General features: G+C 35.7%; 1 protein-coding gene across 6 annotated transcripts in view; it reads right to left on the reverse strand.

Moving 5' to 3' along the window:
• Positions 1-4,777: 4,777 nt before the first annotated feature.
• The window catches only part of NRPA1 (nuclear RNA polymerase A1), a 75,990-nt gene continuing 60,373 nt past the window's right edge, over positions 4,778-20,394 (reverse strand). For 4 of the 6 annotated variants that reach the window (XM_020670661.2, XM_088863077.1, XM_088863080.1 and 1 more), the window contains 6 exons: positions 19,822-20,024; positions 15,456-15,654; positions 15,049-15,332; positions 13,034-13,171; positions 6,612-7,467; positions 4,778-5,465 (listed from right to left, as the gene is read on the reverse strand). In XM_020670661.2, coding sequence (XP_020526320.1) covers positions 4,914-5,465; positions 6,612-7,467; positions 13,034-13,171; positions 15,049-15,332; positions 15,456-15,654; positions 19,822-20,024 — 2,232 coding nt within the window. In that variant the 3' untranslated portion in view covers positions 4,778-4,913. Of the gene's footprint in view, positions 5,466-6,611; positions 7,468-13,033; positions 13,172-15,048; positions 15,333-15,455; positions 15,655-19,813; positions 20,025-20,394 lie in introns of all 6 variants that reach the window. The other 2 variants (XR_016052851.1, XR_016052852.1) reach the window with 2 other exon arrangements.

Raw genomic sequence — 20,394 nt, forward strand, 5'->3', positions numbered from 1 at the left:
TGTGTACCCTAATATTATGGTGGTTGGAATTCCCAATTTTTAAAGCCAATATTCTTGCACTAATATTTACTAATTTATGGGCCATTTAATTTCACTTCCCTATTGTCATGGCCCACACTAATCACTTAAATTAGGATAGCAGTCGAGGCTTTCTGCATGGACATGGAGTAGAAGTGGTCACTATGTTCCTTCTGCCTTTGCAGCCTCTTTTCCTGTATACACAGATAAAGAAGAGCTGATGAAATATGAAGCCGTGGAGAGGCTTGAAGATTTAGGTTTTTTGAGTGAGTTTATCAGGAACTTGAGATCCTTTTTATGAAATGGTTCTCTACACTAACAGTTGTAGTGTAAATCGTTATCTTCTCTGATATTTAACACTAGTGTGGCATGAATCTCTGCAAATCGTATTGGTATCAGACAAGTATAGGTTTGGGCCCTGACTGGGCCTGAGTCTCTACAGGGCCGGCCTTGGCCCGATGACTCAATCCTAACCGGGACCGTAGGGACCCTGGCCTGAGCTGGGCCGGACTTGTAAACGACCCATGATACAAAATGCCTATGTTGTGTAATAAGAGTGTGTGTGTGTGAATCACTAGAATATTTCATTTCATGAGCATAATCTAAAAGATCAAATTATTAAAATATGTAAATTATTAAATTATCATAAATAGAACTAAGCGATTTAAATTTGCAATTACAAATTAATATTAGAATTAAGCAATTTCACTCATCAATGAAACTAGATAATTAGTAAGGATAGTGCTTAAAAAAGTGAGAGACCAAAAGCCTTAAATTTTAGTTGACTTCAATTCTAATATCCCCTTCCAAATAGAATTACAAATAGCGACGTTTCAGTTTTAGTAATTGTTGTGATTTCCAATATAATTGTGATTAAAATTTAAATTTAACAATGTTCACAATTAATATATATATGTTTAAAAATTGGGAGCTATTGTTATTCTAAATTAATTTCTAATTAATTTTTAGGTCGATGACATACTTTTATAGTTTTAAAATAGGGAAAATTACAAAAACCCCCATAAAGTATACTATCTATACAACTTATTCCCAGCTAACTTTTTCTCTCACGTTTTTCCCCACGACCATCTTTTTTCGCAAAAACCCCCCAATCCAAAACAAAAGAAAAAAAAGGCTAAACTATCCCCCTCTATCTTCGTGGCTTTTACCCACGACTCTCTCCCTATGCGCTCCGGCAGTCCATTTAAACGCTCCAACAATGAAGACATGTGCTCCGGCAATGCAAGGACTCGCTTCAACAGTACACCTTCTGGAGCCATAGCGCTCCGGCGGTTGAATAGGTCCCTCCGGCAATGAGGACACATGCTCCGGCAGTACAAAGACGCGCTCCGGCGCTACACCTTCTAGTGCCACAGCGTTCCGGCGGTTGAATTGGTCACTCTGGCAATAAAGACAATCACTCCGACGGTACAAATACGCGTTTCGACAAGACACCTCCTAGAGCCACATCGTTCCGGCGGTTGAATTGGTCGCTTCGGCAATACGCTACTTGGGATCGTCAATTGACTTTTTCTTTTTTTTCAAGGAAGGGTATTTTCGTCTAAAAAATAACGACTTTTTACGTTGAATGGTTTTTGCAAAGAAAAGTGATTGTGGGGAAAAAGTGAGAGGAAATGTTAGCGGGGATAAGCGGTAGTATACTTTGGAAAGTTTTTGTAATTTTCCCTTTAAAATAAAATCTATATTAAAATATTTTACCCCACTTTGCATGAAAACATAAGCACACCTCAACCCGTGAGAAAGCATTTCCCAGATTTTATTTTCACATGTGGACGTATTAATCACTATTCATTTTATTATTATATAACATAATATATATTATATAATATTTAATTTATATATTAAGTATTTAATATATAAATTATATTTAAGTAATATTTAATATATAATACAAATAATATCTTACATTAAATAATATATTAATTTATATAATATAATATATAATATATGAGTTAAATATAATATATTATATATAATATGTATAATATATTATATTACTTTATAATATAATATAGCATAAGTATACCCAGAGAATCATTCATAAGTATCTCTTCCCACTATGTGTCTGCGTATTTCGAATAACAACATTACTATGTGTGGATTCAAGTGCACAAAATATTATCAACTTTTTCACACTTAGGAATTAGATTTAAAGTACTCATTCTTCATAAGCACGATAATTCTTCATCATCATAAGCACGATAATTAATGTAACCTAATATACCATCCCATAGAGGTAATGACTCAAGCATGCACGCAGTGGAGAGCATATCTTTATTATACACACTTCTGAGGCATAACTCGTAGCAATAAAAATACCTGTTTGAAACCCCTCTTTATTATACACACTTCTGAGGCATAACTCGTAGCAATAAAAATACCAGTTTGAAACCCCTCTTATTCAACAGATATGCTTATCCGGCATGATCACATCTAGAAGAATAGGGACTTATATGGACAAACTTTAATTCGTTAGTCCTTTTACCAACAATTGTGACAGAAGAATGGCCCATTAAAAGAAAACATCTTCCCCACCATTTTGGTAGGTCTTAAACATGTTCCTATTATCAAAGACATGTTTGGTTGCTCCAGAGTTCACTCACCATTTTAAGGTCATATTCGCCTCGAGATCACGATAAGAAATCTAGCTTCTTTGAACTCATTGGCCTAACCCTATTGCTTCTTTTGAAATCTAACCACGGAGATCGTGACAACTGGTTCTTCTTCAAACAAATTGGCCTGAGCCTATTGCTTCTTTCACAGTCCATAAAATTACCTCCCTCGACCAGATTTGCACAAAAATAGCATATATGTAGTTTCTTTCCTTTGTCCTGAGTTGCTTTAGGCTTTGGTGCTTTGTTTTCTTTCTTCTCATCGATATTGATTCCTTTTTCAATCTTTTAGGTACCCCTTCCAAGAGGGAGGCAATATGTCTATTATCACACCCTCATGGAAGAACTAATCAAATTTTATTAAGTCAAATGCAAGACCATTGGCTAATTCAGAAAATCGTGGACTTGAGCTGGTGCTAATTTCACAGAGATCCTTTGCAATTGGCATGCTGGAATATAAGCCAAACAATGAGCCATTGAGAGCATTGAATGCGGCTTTTATAAATGGAATGTCTACAAGATACTATTTATCTTTTGTACATTGAGGTCACAATCATTTTGGTCCCTTAAATTTCAAAATAGATGGTTGTAAGAGTGTCATTTAGTAGATACAGTTTTAAAAATAATAATTCTCAAACTTCGTGACACAAGCCATCAAATTTGAAATTTAATAAGTGAGAATAATTGTGACATCCATGTACACAAGATAAATGATCTCTTTGTAGACAATCCCTATACGAATATAATCATCTTAGTCTCACTGTTGAATTCGTTCCACAATCTAATTACCGGTGGTCTGGCCACTGGCATTCGGCATCTGTGTTGAGGTTGAGGTAGCACCTTTCATTTTGGCAGAGGATTGCGGCCTCCTTAATAAACAATCTACTTTCAAGGCCTCAATAAGTATTTCTTGGTCTGTAATTTCTTAAAATTTATTCCATCAAAACATTTTTGTCTCACTACATCTTGACTCGTAGCCTTCAAAGAAGTATCAATAGTCATCTCAAGCTTAAATATTCAATACTTTGAAATTCTTGGTTTCCGAATTTCCCTTGAGACGAATTTTGGCCGTCTCCACACTATCCAAATCAAACTTAATCTAAAAGCTGAGTCCACCTGTTAATCTAGTTCAAACTAAGTTCTAAATTTAGACGTATGATGGAGTCAATGATCTACGTCCTAGTCCGGTTTCCACAAGATCCTGACATCAACAAGATCAACGTGATGAAATCTACTCATCAAATCCGATTTCCACAAATTCCGAATATCTAAGAAACTGACAAAATCGCATTCTAAAAGCTTGAAGTAAATTCGGAGCACAAGATTTTTTCACTTTCTTCGACCCTGATATCATGAGATTACAAACCCCTACTAGTTTTTAAGAAGAGTCAATTTTTTGAAAGTGCTGGTAAAAACGGCCGCCATGACATTTTAAATGGGTTTCATGTGGTACTACCATCACGACCCCAAGCCAATTTCGGAACATATATCTCATGATAAACCTTGTACAAGCTTCCATTTTGGATGGATCGGTAACTGTAAATGACTTGCGTACTCCCTAGATGAGGTAAAGAAGATCCAAAATGCCAGAGAGAGACTGAGAAAGGAGTTTATATATATAATCATGAGGCATAGTATGGTGCCGTCGTATGGTCTCCTATACTATATAATACAGGAGACCTTACTACGCCTCATGATTATGTATAGAATTGTGCCCCACATGACCATAAAAGACTCGAGTTATTCTACCATTCTTTTGGGAGATCTGGGAGAGGTATGTCCATAAAATGTGATAGAGATCGTCAAAGAGCAAGATGATAAAAAACACGGTTGCTTTGAATTTTTCTTTTCAGTGGATTTTTTTGGACAAGAGTGAACTCCGTACCCTTGGCAATAATTTCATAAGAACAAAAAGAATATCTATTCGATACTCGATGAGTATCAATACACAATGGGGAGATGGAACAATTATCGCTAAAAAAAAATAACAAATCCTCTCACAAAGTATGTCACCATCATATTTTTTGTGAACTCCGCATCACATTTCTTAACCGCAAGAACCACAGTTATTCTCTATATTGTTTATACAACCGCATGCTAGACTTTCCAGCTCTTTCAAAACCAAATGCGAACAAAAAAACAAAACCAAAATTTCCATTAACTCAAATACATGCAAAAATTCCCAATATTGGCAAACTACAGTTTAAAGGAACCCTCTTAGGCCTTCTAACAGAAAACCAAAAAGAAAAACGAAAGTAAGACTCAAACCACCAAATTTTGCAATACACTAATGCACCCCGTCCCCATCTTTGGCACTTGGCCCAACACAATTCGTGCAGAAGGCGATTCAAGTGCGTCCTCAAGGCCATGGATAGCCGAATCCACAACGAACCTAGTGGCAGTCTCATATGTTATTTTCAAGAAAGGTGAAGTGTTATAGTCGATTCCTTTCCTTGTAAAGGGCCTTAAACCACCTCCTGCTGTCATGAAATCTGATATAAGATCCAAGTGCCGCGAATTCACGGCGATACCATAGGACCCAAAAACACTCCTGATCTCCCTTTTGATGGTAGCTCTTGCAGCCTCGACTCCATAAGTTTTGAGCATTGCGTGTATATCATTGGAGACAAGGTGTTTGATATCAACATCCTCTCTGGTCCACATCAGTAGAAAATTGGTGCCAGCGGTCTGGATTGCGACAGATGATGGGGGCTCCCCTTTATAGTCCTCAACAGGTTGGTAGTCCACAACTGAGCATTGGTCAATGCCAAGCACCGAACGGACATAAGTATCATTTGCCACCTTCTCGGCTGCCTGCACAATGGAAAGGCTCGGCAATGACCCAAAATTTAGAATGGGTATTTACCCCAAAAAACAAGCTGGAAGCGTATTATAAACATGATGCATATGGTATATAATACATGTCCTAGGCATGGTATGTAGGGTGTCTTGTTTATAATGCATGTCCTGTGTCTGGCATAAAATATGCATTTGGGGCACGCATTGTCAATCCTTGGGAGGGGTGGTGAACTGCGACTCTATACGTTATGTGGAGAAAACATTATGTTGCAGCGTAAACAATGCACAACCAGCGCATTCAGTTTTCCAGTTTTAAGAGGTGTCAGCGATAAATTGTAACTCTGAGGATCGATATTTTATCTGATGCATCACTTCATCGCTACCATCCGTTTTGAGAATGGATGGGAGATGTATTAGATGTGTATCATACCCTTGCCCAACAAGAAAAAATACCCCCCCAAAAAAAAAAAAAAAATCTAAAAGGGCTTTGTATGCAAATGGACTGCTCGGATATATTTTCTTTGTAATTTGGAAACCTAAGAACTACATAATTCTTCATTTTTATCTGAACAGGTACAAACTCAGCTTACAGATACAAAATGAGATAAAAAGAATGTCAATTATCTTTTGGATTAGTTATTTGAGGAATGAAAAAGTACCGAGCAATTTGAGGTTCAAAACGTGGCTGTCTCAAATATGTGCTAAACCCATACTATGGCCATGAAAAACAAATTTTGAAAAAAAAAATGATAGGAGCATTTAAAAGAAAAGAAAGGCTGGGTGATTTTGACTAGGAAAAAATTCTCGTGGAAAACAGGCTTTTTCTCTTCTTCTTTTTTTCTTTTTTTTTTTCCATCAATTATATGGAGGACAGAAAAGCAAATTTAGATCACCAACCAGGCCAATTTTTTGGTTAATTTTATAAATTCTCAAATTTAGTAGGAGCATGATATTTGGTTCAAAATTCTATTGGTTTTCGAAATTAAGGATGTGACAAACTACGCATTTCTCTTTGCATTTTGACTCAGAATGGAAAGCCCAGTCAAATTAAGTTCTGAAATCTGCAAAAGGGAGTTATGAATTATCCAAAAGGAAAAAGAAAAAAATTGCAAATAGTGAAGCCTCTAGCTGAACTATAAAAGACTAGTTAAAAAATAGTACCTGAGAGAGAAGGTAAGGACAGCCCTTTGGAAATATAAATGGAGCCTCTAAGTCTTCTCCAGTGTCCAAAGTGTCAGCCCGTTGCTTTTTGGTCTTTCCACGATCCTTCTTACTCTTTTCCAAAACTGACTGCTTGACATGGTCTTGTTGTTTGGATTTTGACAAAATTTTCCCTGATTTCCTAAATGGTTCCCCACCTTCCATTTCTGATAAACTCTCCATTGCTTCCTCCTCAGTGATGGACCCCAACCCAACATTTTCACTTTTCTCACTGTGGTTGCCATCATCCTCACCTTCATACATGTTACTTTTATCTTCATCGTCACTACTAACTCCATCATCAACATCCGACACTTCAGTTTCCATCACATCATCTTCATAATCAACTTCATCATTCTCCTGATTTTTCCATTTCCTAGCATCTGCCCCATCCTGCTCGTCGTCTGCAACTTCCTCATGATCATCATTATGAATTGGAGTTTCATCATCAGTTGGAGTTTCCCCATCATCAGTGTCCTTAGGGGTGGCTACAGCGTCCTCAGGGCCAGTATTTTGATCCACTTTGGCAATGTCAAGGAAATTTGGCTGGCCCTTAGATTTGTTCTTGAGATACTTTTCTATGACTTTTGATAGTTTCGGGAGAAACTGACTCCTGAAAGCTTTCACACAGTCAGCCCTAGTTATGTCTGAGTGTTCAGGGAACAACTCCGGGGGATACAAACTAACTCGTAGTTTATAAACAGTACATGCCTCCCCATTCTTAACACTGAATGGTACAACATGGACCTGCATACTCTCAATGACATCTGCAAATTTGATCCTCGACAGTTTAGCAGCAAGCCGTTCTGCATCATCCCTGCACCAAAAAATGAAAGGTAACTACTAACAATCGCTCTTAAAATGGGTTGTGCATGTGTGTGTGAGTGAGAGAGAGAGAGATCTAATGCAATCAAGTACATATATAGGAAGTGTATACAATGAGACCAGTTCCCTTTTATACAAGGAGGTCACAATTACTTACAACCATCCGATGTGAAATCTGATAGCTTGGGTGTGTCACAAAGTTCGAAAAAGTTTCTTTTGAAGTTTAAGTTTGGCCAATGGAATAAATTCAGCCATCAAATTTCACATCCAATGGTCAAGATCAATTGTGACCACCTTGTACAAAAGAAAATGGTTTCATTGTATACTTTTCCATATATATATATATACATAGGAAAACTTTTAAAAACGCCTATAAGCGAAATTGAATCGTGTTTCGCCCCACCATGAACATGCTATGTCCGTTGCGGTTTTGCCTTAAAAACCGCCACGGATCTACGGAACCATGGCAGTTTCTTGTGTTTTTTTGCATGAAAAAATACAGCCACGGATATGCTATGTCCGTTGCGGTACCGCAACGGACATAGTAGGTCCATTGCGGCATTTTAATCCATGCCATCCAAAAAAATCGGACAGTGCCAAACCTATGGGCGAAAACACTGTTCATTTTCGCCCATAAACGTTGCGTACTGGTTTCCGAAAAAATTTTAAAAATGCCTATAGGTGAAATTGAATAGTATTTCGCCCCGATACGGACATATTATGTCCGTTGCGGTTTTGCCTCAAAGACCGCCATGGATCTACAGGAACCATGGCGGTTTCCCGTGTTTTTTTACATGAAAAAATACCGCCACGGACCTGCTATGTCCGTTGTGGTATCGCAACGGACATAGTAGGTCCGTTGCGGTCTTGTAATCCACGCCGTCTAAAAAACTCGGATGACGCCGAGCCTATGGGCGAAAACACTGTTCATTTTTGCCCATAGGCATTGCGTAGTGGCTTCCATATATATATAGGCATTGTCTACAAAGAGACCATTTATCTTTTGAACATAGAGGTCACAATCGTCCCCACTCATTAGATGTCAAATCAGATGGCTTGGAATGAGTCACAAAGTCCAAGAATTTTTCTCTTGGAACCTTGTGTCTATCGAATGACACTCTTACAACAACCCATTTTAAAATTTAAAGAACAAAAATGATTGTGACCTCCATGTACAAAAGATAAATGGTCTCTTTGTAGACAATTCCACATATATATATATATATATATATATATATATATATATATATAGAAGATGCTAGGGTGAGCCCACTAGCTCACAGAATATTATAAGCCCAATGGCCCAGATTGAATCTGGGCTGATCAGACGGCCGAGAGTGTTTAAATTTTAATTTTGTCTCTAAATCCAAATCATTTGAAATTTTAGGTGAATATTCTTCTCATCAAGCCGCACCTAATAAAAATATAAAAAAACTAATCCGTAAAATTAAAAATGGCCAAAATACCGCCGAAAATTTATGGGGGTATTTTGGTTATTTTTTTCATGTAAAATATTTTTTTAATATTTTTTGAATATTCACCTATTTTTTTATCAACACACATCTAAAATTTTAAGTGATTTCGATATGTAGAAAAAAAATTAAAATTCAAACACTATTGGGCATCCGTGATGGTTAGATCGGCCCAGATTCAATCTAGGCCATTGGGCTCATTTTTTCTTGTGAGCCCATTGGCTCATAGAAACCTTTTCCTATATATATATATATATGTGAATCTGGGCCATGGGGCTCATTTTTTCTTGTGAGCCTATTGGCTCATAGAAACCTTTTCCTATATATATATATATATATATATAATTACAGTTCTTCTAAGATACACCACTCTAATGGTGATCTTAGAATTTCCAACTCCATAATCCTTGACTATAAAATTGTCCTATATATTTAAAAATAATTTTTGGCTCTAACTAGTTCATGTATTTTTGGAAGGGTAATCTTGTCATTTTAAAATCCCTCCAAAAGTAAAATTTCAAATTTAATAAAATTCCTCGACTTTTCAAATTATTTTGAATTTGAGCAGTGTTTTAAAACTACGAATATGCCCTTTCTTAAATTTTAAAACAAGCTTTGTTAATGCAATTTTCAGATCCGTAAAGGCAATTTTTGGTCAAAATTTTTGGAGTACGAAATTCTGAGACATGCGTGCTCGCATGCATATGTGTGTGCATGTGTCTACGTGTGTGCGTTTATATATGCATGTATGTATGTATATTATGTATGTATGTATGCATGCGTATGTATGCTTGTATCATGAAATGGTTACATAATACTACAATAAAATTTCTCCTTCATAAACCACGTTAGAGCATTTTATTAGTTTAACCCCAAATTGTAAAAATACACTCTTTTCATTCAGATCAACAACATCAAGAAAACAAAGTTATGAAAGAAAACTCTAAAACATGGTTTTTTTAACACAATGAATGTAGGACATCCACTTGATGGGAAAATTAGATTTAGAATAGGCTAATTTTTAATTTTAACCAAAACATTTGAAATGGTCTTATCATCATAAAATGAATAGTTTTAAAAAAGAAAAAATGTGTTTGAGTTCTTAAATGACTAGATCCAATGTTTAAAAAAACGAGCGGTGACCTGAATCGATCTCACCCATAACAGTGTCGAATCGGTGGATCGAATCGGAGAATCGGCCGAATCAGCAATTCTTGTCTCAAAAGTTTTTCAAAAAATCGCTAAAAATAGTGTTCTTTTAGTTTCTAAAAGAAATTAGAAGTGGTGCATTAGGTATTTTTCTTATTTTATAAAAATAAATGAATGCTGAGACGTTTTCCTGTCTCGATACATGTATAATTATTAACTACAATATAGTATTATAATATTACATCAAAATAATTTAAAAATATTAGAAAACACTTCCATATAATCAAACATTTATTAATTCGCTTTACTCATCCAAATTTATCATAACCTAACTAACTATAATATTATACTGAAATTGAAATTGTTGATTTATATTTTATAATTATTTTAGTACAAATAAGAACAAATCTAAAATGTCGTACAATATCATCTAATTTAAAAAAAATCTTATTTATAACTATAAGAAATTATAATACATTCCATAATTTATAATGCAAATAAATTAAGGGAAAGTATATAGAATGAGATACAAGGTGGTCACATTAATCTTGACCATTGGATGTGAAATTGGGTGGCTGTAATTATTCTTTTGACCAAATTAAAACTTTCGAAGAAATTTTCTCGAACTTTGTGACACATCAAAGCTATCAAATTTCACATCAAATAGTTGTAAGGAATTGTGACCACCTTGTATCAAAGGTAAATGGTCTCATTGTATACAATCCCATAAATTAATAAATAAAATACAAGATTTGGTTATCAATATATTATTATTAATTCAAATATTATAATAAACGTGATTCAAATATTATTAGAAAATGCTTCCATATCAAATGATTAAAAATAAAAATAAAAACCCTTATAAAATTCAATGTTAATAAAAAAATTCAAAAAAATATTTTTACCCTAAAAAATAGAAAATAAATATATCAAAAATCAGAAAACAAAAAAAATGAAAAAAAAATGTTGAATCATATACCATGTACATCGTATAGTTTATTGGAAAAATATCTCCATACCCCCTATTTTTAGGTTTCATTTCACATAGACCTAAGGTTTTAAAAGATATCTTGGGACATAAAAATTGTAGATTTTCTCTTCTAACCCCTTGAGCTAATTTAAACCTGTTTTTTTAGGCCAAACAAATCTAAAAAGACGTATCTTTTCTAAAAGCCATCCTCCCAAACTTCTAGAGAGAGAAAAAGGCTTCATGGAGGTGAGAGGTTATTGGGAGGAGAGAGAAAGGTGTTTGGAGAAATACGGGAGGTGAAAGAGTGAGAGATGTAGGAAGAGAGGGAGAGAAGTTTGGGGTATATAAGTGAAGAGAGAGAAAAGATTGGGTTTAAAAAAAACATATCTTTCTCACATTTGTTTAAGTTAAAAAATAGGTTTAAAGTGGCCAAGGGGTTAAAAGATATCTTTTGAAACCTTGAGTTTATCAAGAAATGAAACTTAAAAATAGCGGATATAGAGATATTTTCTGTAGTTTATTTTACTGAATCACAACAACCATTTGTGGTTAGTTTGTATTTTTATAAACTGGACCTTACTTGAAGTATAATGTCTATAACTTATATAAAAATCTTACTTGTAAAAGTAATAAAATATCATTGGTTTCTAGTTTCTACTGTTTATTGCCTTATTTTGTATTATTGGGGTTAAAGTTTAAAACAAACGAGCCGATTTTTTTTTTTTGTAAAAGAAAATATGCAGTAGCTAACAAGACCCTCCTAAATGAAAATTTGAAATCGAGAGGATTGGATCCCTCAACATCTTGGCGCACAACACGCTACCTAAAAAAAAGTACTTAATATGTTAACGCATAGCATGCCTTTGCTTTTGATAGTTTCCATTATTTTAACCTTTCATTGATAAAGGTAACAACACGCATAAAACACGGAGGTACAAAGGGGCAAGAAATAGTCCCACATCAAAAAGCAATGGAAGTCCAAGGCAGCATAAAAAACACGCAACCCATTATAATTTCAATAGCTTGCAAAGTTCAGTAGAACTGTGCCATATGAGTGGGACGGTTTTGTCTTGGATAGCGGGTCCTCAAAAGTTGCCCTCAAGACAGTGTTGTAAAAGCATTATATGGGCAGCCAATTTACCTCTTTTGAGGAACAAAAATTAAAAAAAATTAAAAACTGTAGGAATAGGTGGGAATCGGTCGAGTTCTCAAAAGAGTTCATGATGTCATGTTATGCAGAATGGTCGAGTTCTCAAAAGAGTTGTGATGTCATGTTATGCAGAATCGCCGTTTCATGACATCATCACACTGATTTTATACAGTAGAATCACTAAAGCCCGTTTTATACCTAGATCCGGAATGATCTAGCCGATTCCGGATCGGGTCACTGATATTTTAAACCTTGACTAAATCTATATGTCCACCACACGTTGGCGTGCACTATTTGGGCGCAAGTTCAACCTTTTCTTTTTTAAATCTTGAGATAACTCTTATTGATGAGGGAGTGTTTGTGCAAAATTGAGTCATACAAGTGCCCCTAACATGGGTTCTTGAATAAGAAGTTTTGGTATATTACTAGGGATCTATTGGACGCCAATTTTTTTCACACATGTAAAACTCATCCAATCAACCCAAGAAAAATGGAATTCCAAAAAAAAAAAAAAAAAACGAGGAAAATGATTCCACCATGTTTGGCGGACGGAGGTCGTCCATTTGGTGCACGGTCCATCTAGGCCTTCAACTACTCAAAATTTATTTTCCTTTTTTAGATTGTTTATTTTTTTAATGAAAAACATACAAAAATTCACCCCAAAAGACCCCTTTAGCTGTGTGCTCAGGGCCTCAGCTTATATATATATATATATATAAGCCCATTAGCTATAAAATCTTATAGAATCAGGTCTGTGTATAGATACACACGAACAAACAAACAGAGTTTGATACTCTTGAGCAGAAAACAGCCATACCTCGTTCTTTGCTTCAGCAAAGGGCAAGTCATGACTGGAGTGCGGATGTCCTTCGCAGCCCCGAGAATTTCCTGCAAACGTGGGATACCGAGTGTCACATTCATTTCTCCTTGCCCTGCAAAGTGAAAGGTGTTCAGCCTGCAAGATTGACAAATCAATTCAGAGATTTGGAAAACAGGGCCCTAATCAAAGACAATAAAATTAAAATGCAAATGGAGTGAGCCCAGGAATCAGGGGATGCACTAGATACAACTAAGTTAAGGGTGGCAATGGGCCGGGCCTGGGCCGTGGCAGCCTTGGCCATGGCCTGGCCCTTGTCCCCAAAAGACCGGGCCAGGCCAAAAATAAATAAAAACATAAAGAAAAAAAAGACCGGACCGGCACTGGCCCTAGCCCGGCCCCTGGGCCACAGTTTGTGGCCCAGACCTACTTTTTTAGGGCCGGGTTGCCCAGCCCATTGCTAGCTCTAAGCTAATCTATCGACCATGTGACCAACATATCACCTAATAGTGGGGCAACCAGCTCTAAGAACCAGCTCTAAGCTAATCTATCAACCTTATGACCAACATATCACCCAATAGAGTACAAAGGAGATAACTTTAAAGCATTCACAAAAATAATAATAAAACAATAATAATAGCAAAGGAATGATGTATTTATTCATTGTTCAGTGAGGAAGACTTTAGGTTGACGGGTTATTGCTTTCATTTTTTTGTGAATGCATTTCTAATAATATATATAGACAGGATGTGCTGTTGATTCCTGAAGCAAACAATAAGCAATAGGATTTGATTATTTGGGAAAAGCTTGTAAAAAATGAAAAGGGATTTATGTCCAAGAATGCTTTACAAGTTTGCAAGCAAACAACAGTATCAATACAAAGATCAAAGAACTTAAACAAGTTGAACCAAATAGAAATATCATTTACCAAAGAAATGCAAATCTTCCACGGCCCTTTCACAGATAAATTAAATTGTGAAATCTACCATAAACTCAAAATGCATAACATACTACAGTTAACATTCTCAAAATAAACAATGCATAACATACTGATAAATGGAAACTAATAAAAAGGTTTAACATGTTGAACCAAACAGAAAAAATCACTTTACCAAAGAAACACATATCTTTCAAGGTCCTTCCTAGATAAATTTATCAGGAAATCAATCAGAAATTCAAATTGTATAATATACTGATACATTCGATCTTATAAAGGGAGTTGATGGATGTCTTTAAAACCATTTTTAAGAGTCTCCAACTCACAGAAATTTGTCTCTTGACACCAGGATTTTACGGATGGCACGTAAGAAACCAGCCAAGCTCTACAATTTCCAAAAGGCAAGTTACCAACTTCCAGATCATGTTTGAAGAACATTACAATAACATATGACAAAATATGACTCAGACATTAAGTGTAGAATTCGCTGTAATTACCACATCTACTTAAAAAACGTCATGGGATACTGCATACCGATAATAAAATTTCACAACCATAATTGCAATATATGCAACAATAAATAATGTCATTAATTAGAAGAAACAATGTTCAAGAAGACGGGGGCGAGCGCCAGGGTGGTTGGGTTCCCAACCGCCTAGGCAGGCACCCAGTGATCTGAGCGGCTCCTGAGTGGAGGGCCAAGGAAGAAAAAAAAGAAGAAACTGGGAGGCGAGGATGGGAGGTGGTTTGGTGTTTGGGCGTTGGTTTCCAAATTTCAAACTTGTGTCATATATTAGAAACAAAGCCACCAACACATCAAAAAAAAGAAAGAAACAAACAAACCAAGCCACCAATACATCAAAAAAACAAAAGAAAGAAACAAACCCAAATATAGGCAAAAATATATTATAAATTGTCAAATATGCATTATCAAGTAGAAACATAGCCAACCATAACAAAAAATATACTAGAATAAAAAAACTAGCACAACCCCTAAAAAAAGAAAAGCAAAACTTATAAAGATTCATAGTTTTCAAGACAACAAAGGGAAACGTGGCCAGAATGGAAAAGAACTCACGTCATTTGGGTTGATGGTTCTCCAATAGACTGGGCAGCAATGACACCAACAGCTTCTCCAGGTTGGGCAAGACTTGAAAAGTATTTGAGCTTTAATAAATTTCTAAAATGCTTCAGCTTCCTCAGGTGAAGAGAATCTCTCTTTTTCTTCGAAAGTTTCTCAATAAATTTGTTCATTTTCTCTTCAAGAGCATCAGGCAAATCCTTGATATAACTATCATATTCAGAAGGAAGCGCATCCTCAAGTTGATGAACCCCAAGTCTCGCTGAAAGAGTTTTTTTATTCTGAAGCAACCCAGTAGTCAATTAATTTTCAACCAAAAAAAAGAAAAAACACGTAGTCTTATGATAATTACTTTTCAGATTGAAAGAGACAAAATTAACATAGGCTAAAGTTTCAGGGTTCACAGCAGCAAGAAATTTGAATTCCGTTAGCCAGCTAGTTTTGACAACATCAACACCATCTTCTCCATAAATGAACTCGATAATAGATCCATCAGAATCGCGCACTGTATGATCATAATTTACTCTTAAACATTCAAGATTCTTCATCAGACGCCGTTGCAGGTAGCCACTACGAGCTGTTTTAATTGCAGTATCCACAAGCCTGCACAAAAGATAAAAGTCCTATGACAAAGAATTCCAAGCTATGTCAAATTGCAATACTTGTACCATGTCATGGTTGCTTTACAATCACCATCAACATGAAGAAAGAATTAAGGCACCATTTGATTTCCATAGGGTTTGTTCTCTTACCCCCATTGTATAACATGCCAAAGTCATGCAATGACAATAATGAACTTTGTGTCTCAATGACGGACATCAAGCATACTATCTAACTTTTGAACAATGATTAGAATTTTAACTTTAGAGCAATGATTAGAAGAATAATATTAACAAACCAAAAGAACACCTTAGACCAATGCAATGCCAAAATGTTTTACACATTCATTTCTTTTGGATAAGTAGCTCTATAGTTAACAGAATTGTTACACCCCCCTCCACCCCAAAAAAAAACAAAAAACCAAAAGCTAGCGATTCCGAGAAAGAATCGCGGTTCCACATTTCCGTGAAGGAATCATCATAGATCCCGATTCCTAAAAGTCAGGAATCTCAATTCCACATTTTTTGAATCTCGCTCCAATGTCTTTTGAATCTAGATTCCACATCAAATTTTGCGATTCATAGGTGCACAAGAACATGATGCAACCAATATGAGGCCTTGCTTCGAATGTCTAGGACTTGATTCCTATAAATTAGAACATAAGGCATTAAAAATTGAAGTTCCATTATGAAGTATATTTATATTTATATGTTTTAAACACAAACACAAACTCCCTAGCACACATCAACACGTCACAAGCCAAGTTTGTTATGCAAAAAACACTTAAAATCAGGTGGCATAATGATTGCCAAAATGTCAGTTGCTATAATGATTACCAAAATTTTATGAGAAAGCTTGGAATTTTTTAAAATTATTTGAAAATTTTTGTTATTTGAAACTCACTAGTAATTAATATATGTATCGATAAACTCAATGGGTGTAGACAACCTCTAGTTTATATCATTTCTAAATTTTGAGAATTTTTAACAATGTTTTTTTTTAAAAAAATATTATTAATAAATAATAAATAAAGTGATTTCATTTTCTTTGTTTAATCTAAAAATTATAGGAAAGTACTTAGTTAAGGGTACTCAACCTTGTTTCCAATACCCGTGGAGAATTGTGATAAAAGGCACTCAAAGACATTGACTCTAATAATAGGGGAGCCCTAGGTAAGCATACTAAATATATAGAATCCAATACTAATGAATTCTTGCGTATAGATAATTTAAAACCCTAAATCTTTAACCTTTTCAAACTCATTTCTTGATAATCTCTGGCATAGTTCTAAGTAATTTGGTGCTCGATTCCCGTAAGTTACGAGTCGTGACTCCATGTTAATGGGACCGTAATTCCAAAAAGGTAGAAATATCGATTCCTATTGGAGCGGAGACGATTCCCAAATGCTAGGAATCCCACTTCATGTGATATGCATTATACAGACGGCAATTCTGACTACCTGAATTATTAGGCCACCCACGATTCTGTGATTTCGATTCCTGAAATGACTCAAAAATACTGGTGTTTGCAACAACTATAAGTGAAACACACATTTTAATAGAGTTACAATCCAAATATTGGATTACCCTGGCAATAAACGAAAACGGAAGAAAGAAATATCACTTGTATAAAAAATAAATAACTTCTCCAAGAATCTAATGAACAAAAAACCAAAGTAACATTCTACAACAATAGCAGGTTGAGCCACAAAGATACAACCAAGGGTTTAGAAAGCGGATTGGTGATCACGATCGTCCATCCGGAAAACCAAGTCAGATCGACGGATCGGCAGTTCGGATTGGAGAATCAAATGGATCGACCGGATTTGGCTTTAAATTTCAAACAATAACTAAAATTTATCAAAAATCTAGTTTTTTAGGTTTTTCCAAAAAAAATAATGGTATCGAATTATAATTTTTCATTATTTTACATAAAATATGTAAATATTAAGAACTTGTCTCCTGTCTAAGGGTATGTTTGATGACCCCCGATTATCTTGATATTTCAAAATTTTAGAAGATTCAGATTCCTATAATCTAGTAAGCTAGAAAATGCGTTTGATAGCACCAAACCATAGCTACAAAGGATATGACCCTTAAATCATGATCCTCCAAATAACAAGTTCCACTTGAATTTTTGGCGATACAGATAAACACGAACTTCCGGGTTAGCATTCCTCGGTCACGCAATCCCATGGGATTGTGTCTTGACAGTTCTTGCCCTACCAAAGCTTCCCTCTATCAACAGAGGTTCATCCATTCTCTCTCTAAAACCTCTCATATCCACACCTTAGTCTGGCCATGGCTTGCCCATATTTTTTGGCTCTCTCTCTGCCCTTCAAGGAGCTCTAAAATCATCTCCCCTGTAGCTTTTGATTACCGTGCAACTATGGATCAACCATTGCCATTATTAGGGCTCCAAACTCCAATGACAAACCCCAACAAAAAATGGAGTTGTATTAAACTCTCAGCTTGGAATGATCTCTTGCCCTATCTCAACTTGGGGCTTCATTTATATCAGGGGGTTTCTAGGTTTTTATCCTTTAACTTGGGGTTTCAGTGTTGATTACAGGTGCAGTGCAATTTGCAAAATCATTTCTTATTTACTGGTTTTCTCTCACTTTGTGAGATTTTGTTGGTTGTGCCTCTTATGGTACAATTTTGCAAGTTCTCATGATTTAGGGGTTTTTTGGGGTAGGTTCCCTGCTCTCATCAGTTGCAGTTCTAGTTCATGAGCTGATAACTTCTCTATAAGCACCTCAATATTTTTTACCATCGAGCTTAATTTTTCTCCACATCTTGTTGGATCTTTAGAACACCTGATAAGCTTTTTGCAAAGACCTTTTTGCTTGCCAACGCAGCAAATTGTTGGCCCTCAAGCACATTGGCAGAGAATCAGAATTACCATAGACAGTCAAACACAGCTAAAAGACACCAATCAATATATTAGACAATCTTGATATGTGGAAAGCCAACGAGGGTTACATACAGATTTTTTAAAATTTGAATATTTAAATACTATTTCATCAAACATACCCTAAGTGTTTGCTATTCATTAATTTCACTTCACAGTAAAAAATTAATCGTCCTTATCTCAGTTATATAAATGAATAAATAAGGGAAAAGATCATGTCAGCCCACTAGCTGATGGAATAGTCTAAATCCAACAGCCCAGATTGAATCTGAGCCGATTTGATGATCACTAGCGTATTTCATATCCAAATTTTTATCTTTTTTCTATTAATTCAAATTACTTGAAATTTGGAGCGTCCACTCTTTACAAGGCATACCTAATAAAAATATTAAAAAAACTTATTTATAAAAAAATAAATTAACCAAAATACCCCTGTAACTTTTAGGGGTTTTTTGGTCAATTCATTTTTCGTAAATTATGTTTTTAATAGTTTTATTAGGTTCGCCTATTTTTCAAGATTAGAGCCTCTCTCTCTCTCTCTCTCTCTCTCTCTCTCTCTCTCTATCTCACACACACACACATTATACATCCCTCTCCCACTCTTGCTCTCTTGTTGCCTTATTTTAGCCCCACATCGGACTTTTCCAAAGAGTCATAGGGGATTAGAGTCTATAAATAGTGTGAAGTATATGGGGCATTGTCAGTTTGTGCTACCCAAGCACAAGCATGTGCTACTTAAGCACACATGGAGTTCCTCCATAAGAGGGGTGAGGCCACTCCTTCAATAAGAGGCTTTTAATTTATTAAACAAGAATTATAAAATTTGATAAACACATAAAAATTAATGCCTAGGGGATGGGCCCAACCACCTGTATCCTTAATAAAGAAATTCAATAAATATTTTTTAAATGGTGGCATGTTCACAGTAGAAGCGGTTGGATTTCTAACAAAACTAGCCGGTTCTGTCAAAGAACCAGATAGAACCGGCCGGTTCATGGGGGGGGAACCGGTACGTTCCCGATATTTTGCATGATCCGGATCGGTTCAGCCAATTCTAGATCTAAATCGGCCGGTTCCGATCTAGATCGCCAAATTTTCAAACACTAGATACAACTAATATAAAGCAGTAAACAACTAGGCCAATAAAAAAACTAGGGGCACTCATACTGGCACAAAAAGAAAAAAAAAGTTTCTATATTTAACAAACAAGAGATATTAAGACATGATAATACGTTGATGGAATAATAACTGAATTACCCCTCACGGCCAGCCATGCAATGGAAATAATACTCTTGTGGCCTAAGCCCATTCAGGAATCGATCACTAATGAAGCCTCCTGCACGAGCAGCGCTGTCCCAAGGAAGAAAGCAAGGCAGTGTTTTCCCAGAGACCATACGAGGGACACGTTTTCCTTCTAACTCTTGTTGGCCCAACAACGAGGAAATTTGTGTGAAGTTAACCTATAGATAGAGTTGGAAGCCACATCAATGGATGCTCTACAATCATAAGACGACATCAAACAAATACCAAACCTTCAGAATTTCAGAAATCATGAGCTCCAATCAATATGTAGCCATTAAGTTTATCTGAGAGTACTTATTATGGCTAATCACAGGACACAAAAGGGATAAACTCTATAAGCCAAATGAAATGGTCCTACACATGAAAACTGGACATGAGAATCTAGAACTGAGCAATGGTATACCAGCAGCAATCTTCACCTGCAGGAAAAATTTCATGATAATCCAGCTAAAAGATCCACATGCTAACGAGTCAGAAAATAATAAATGATACACATCTCAGGTTGAAAAAGTATGAATTAGAACAAAC

The sequence above is a fragment of the Amborella trichopoda genome, chromosome 3 (genome assembly GCF_054954075.1).
Source record: "Amborella trichopoda isolate Santa Cruz 75 chromosome 3, AtrichopodaSantaCruz75HAP2 v2.0, whole genome shotgun sequence".
Taxonomy (NCBI): Eukaryota; Viridiplantae; Streptophyta; class Magnoliopsida; order Amborellales; family Amborellaceae; genus Amborella; species Amborella trichopoda.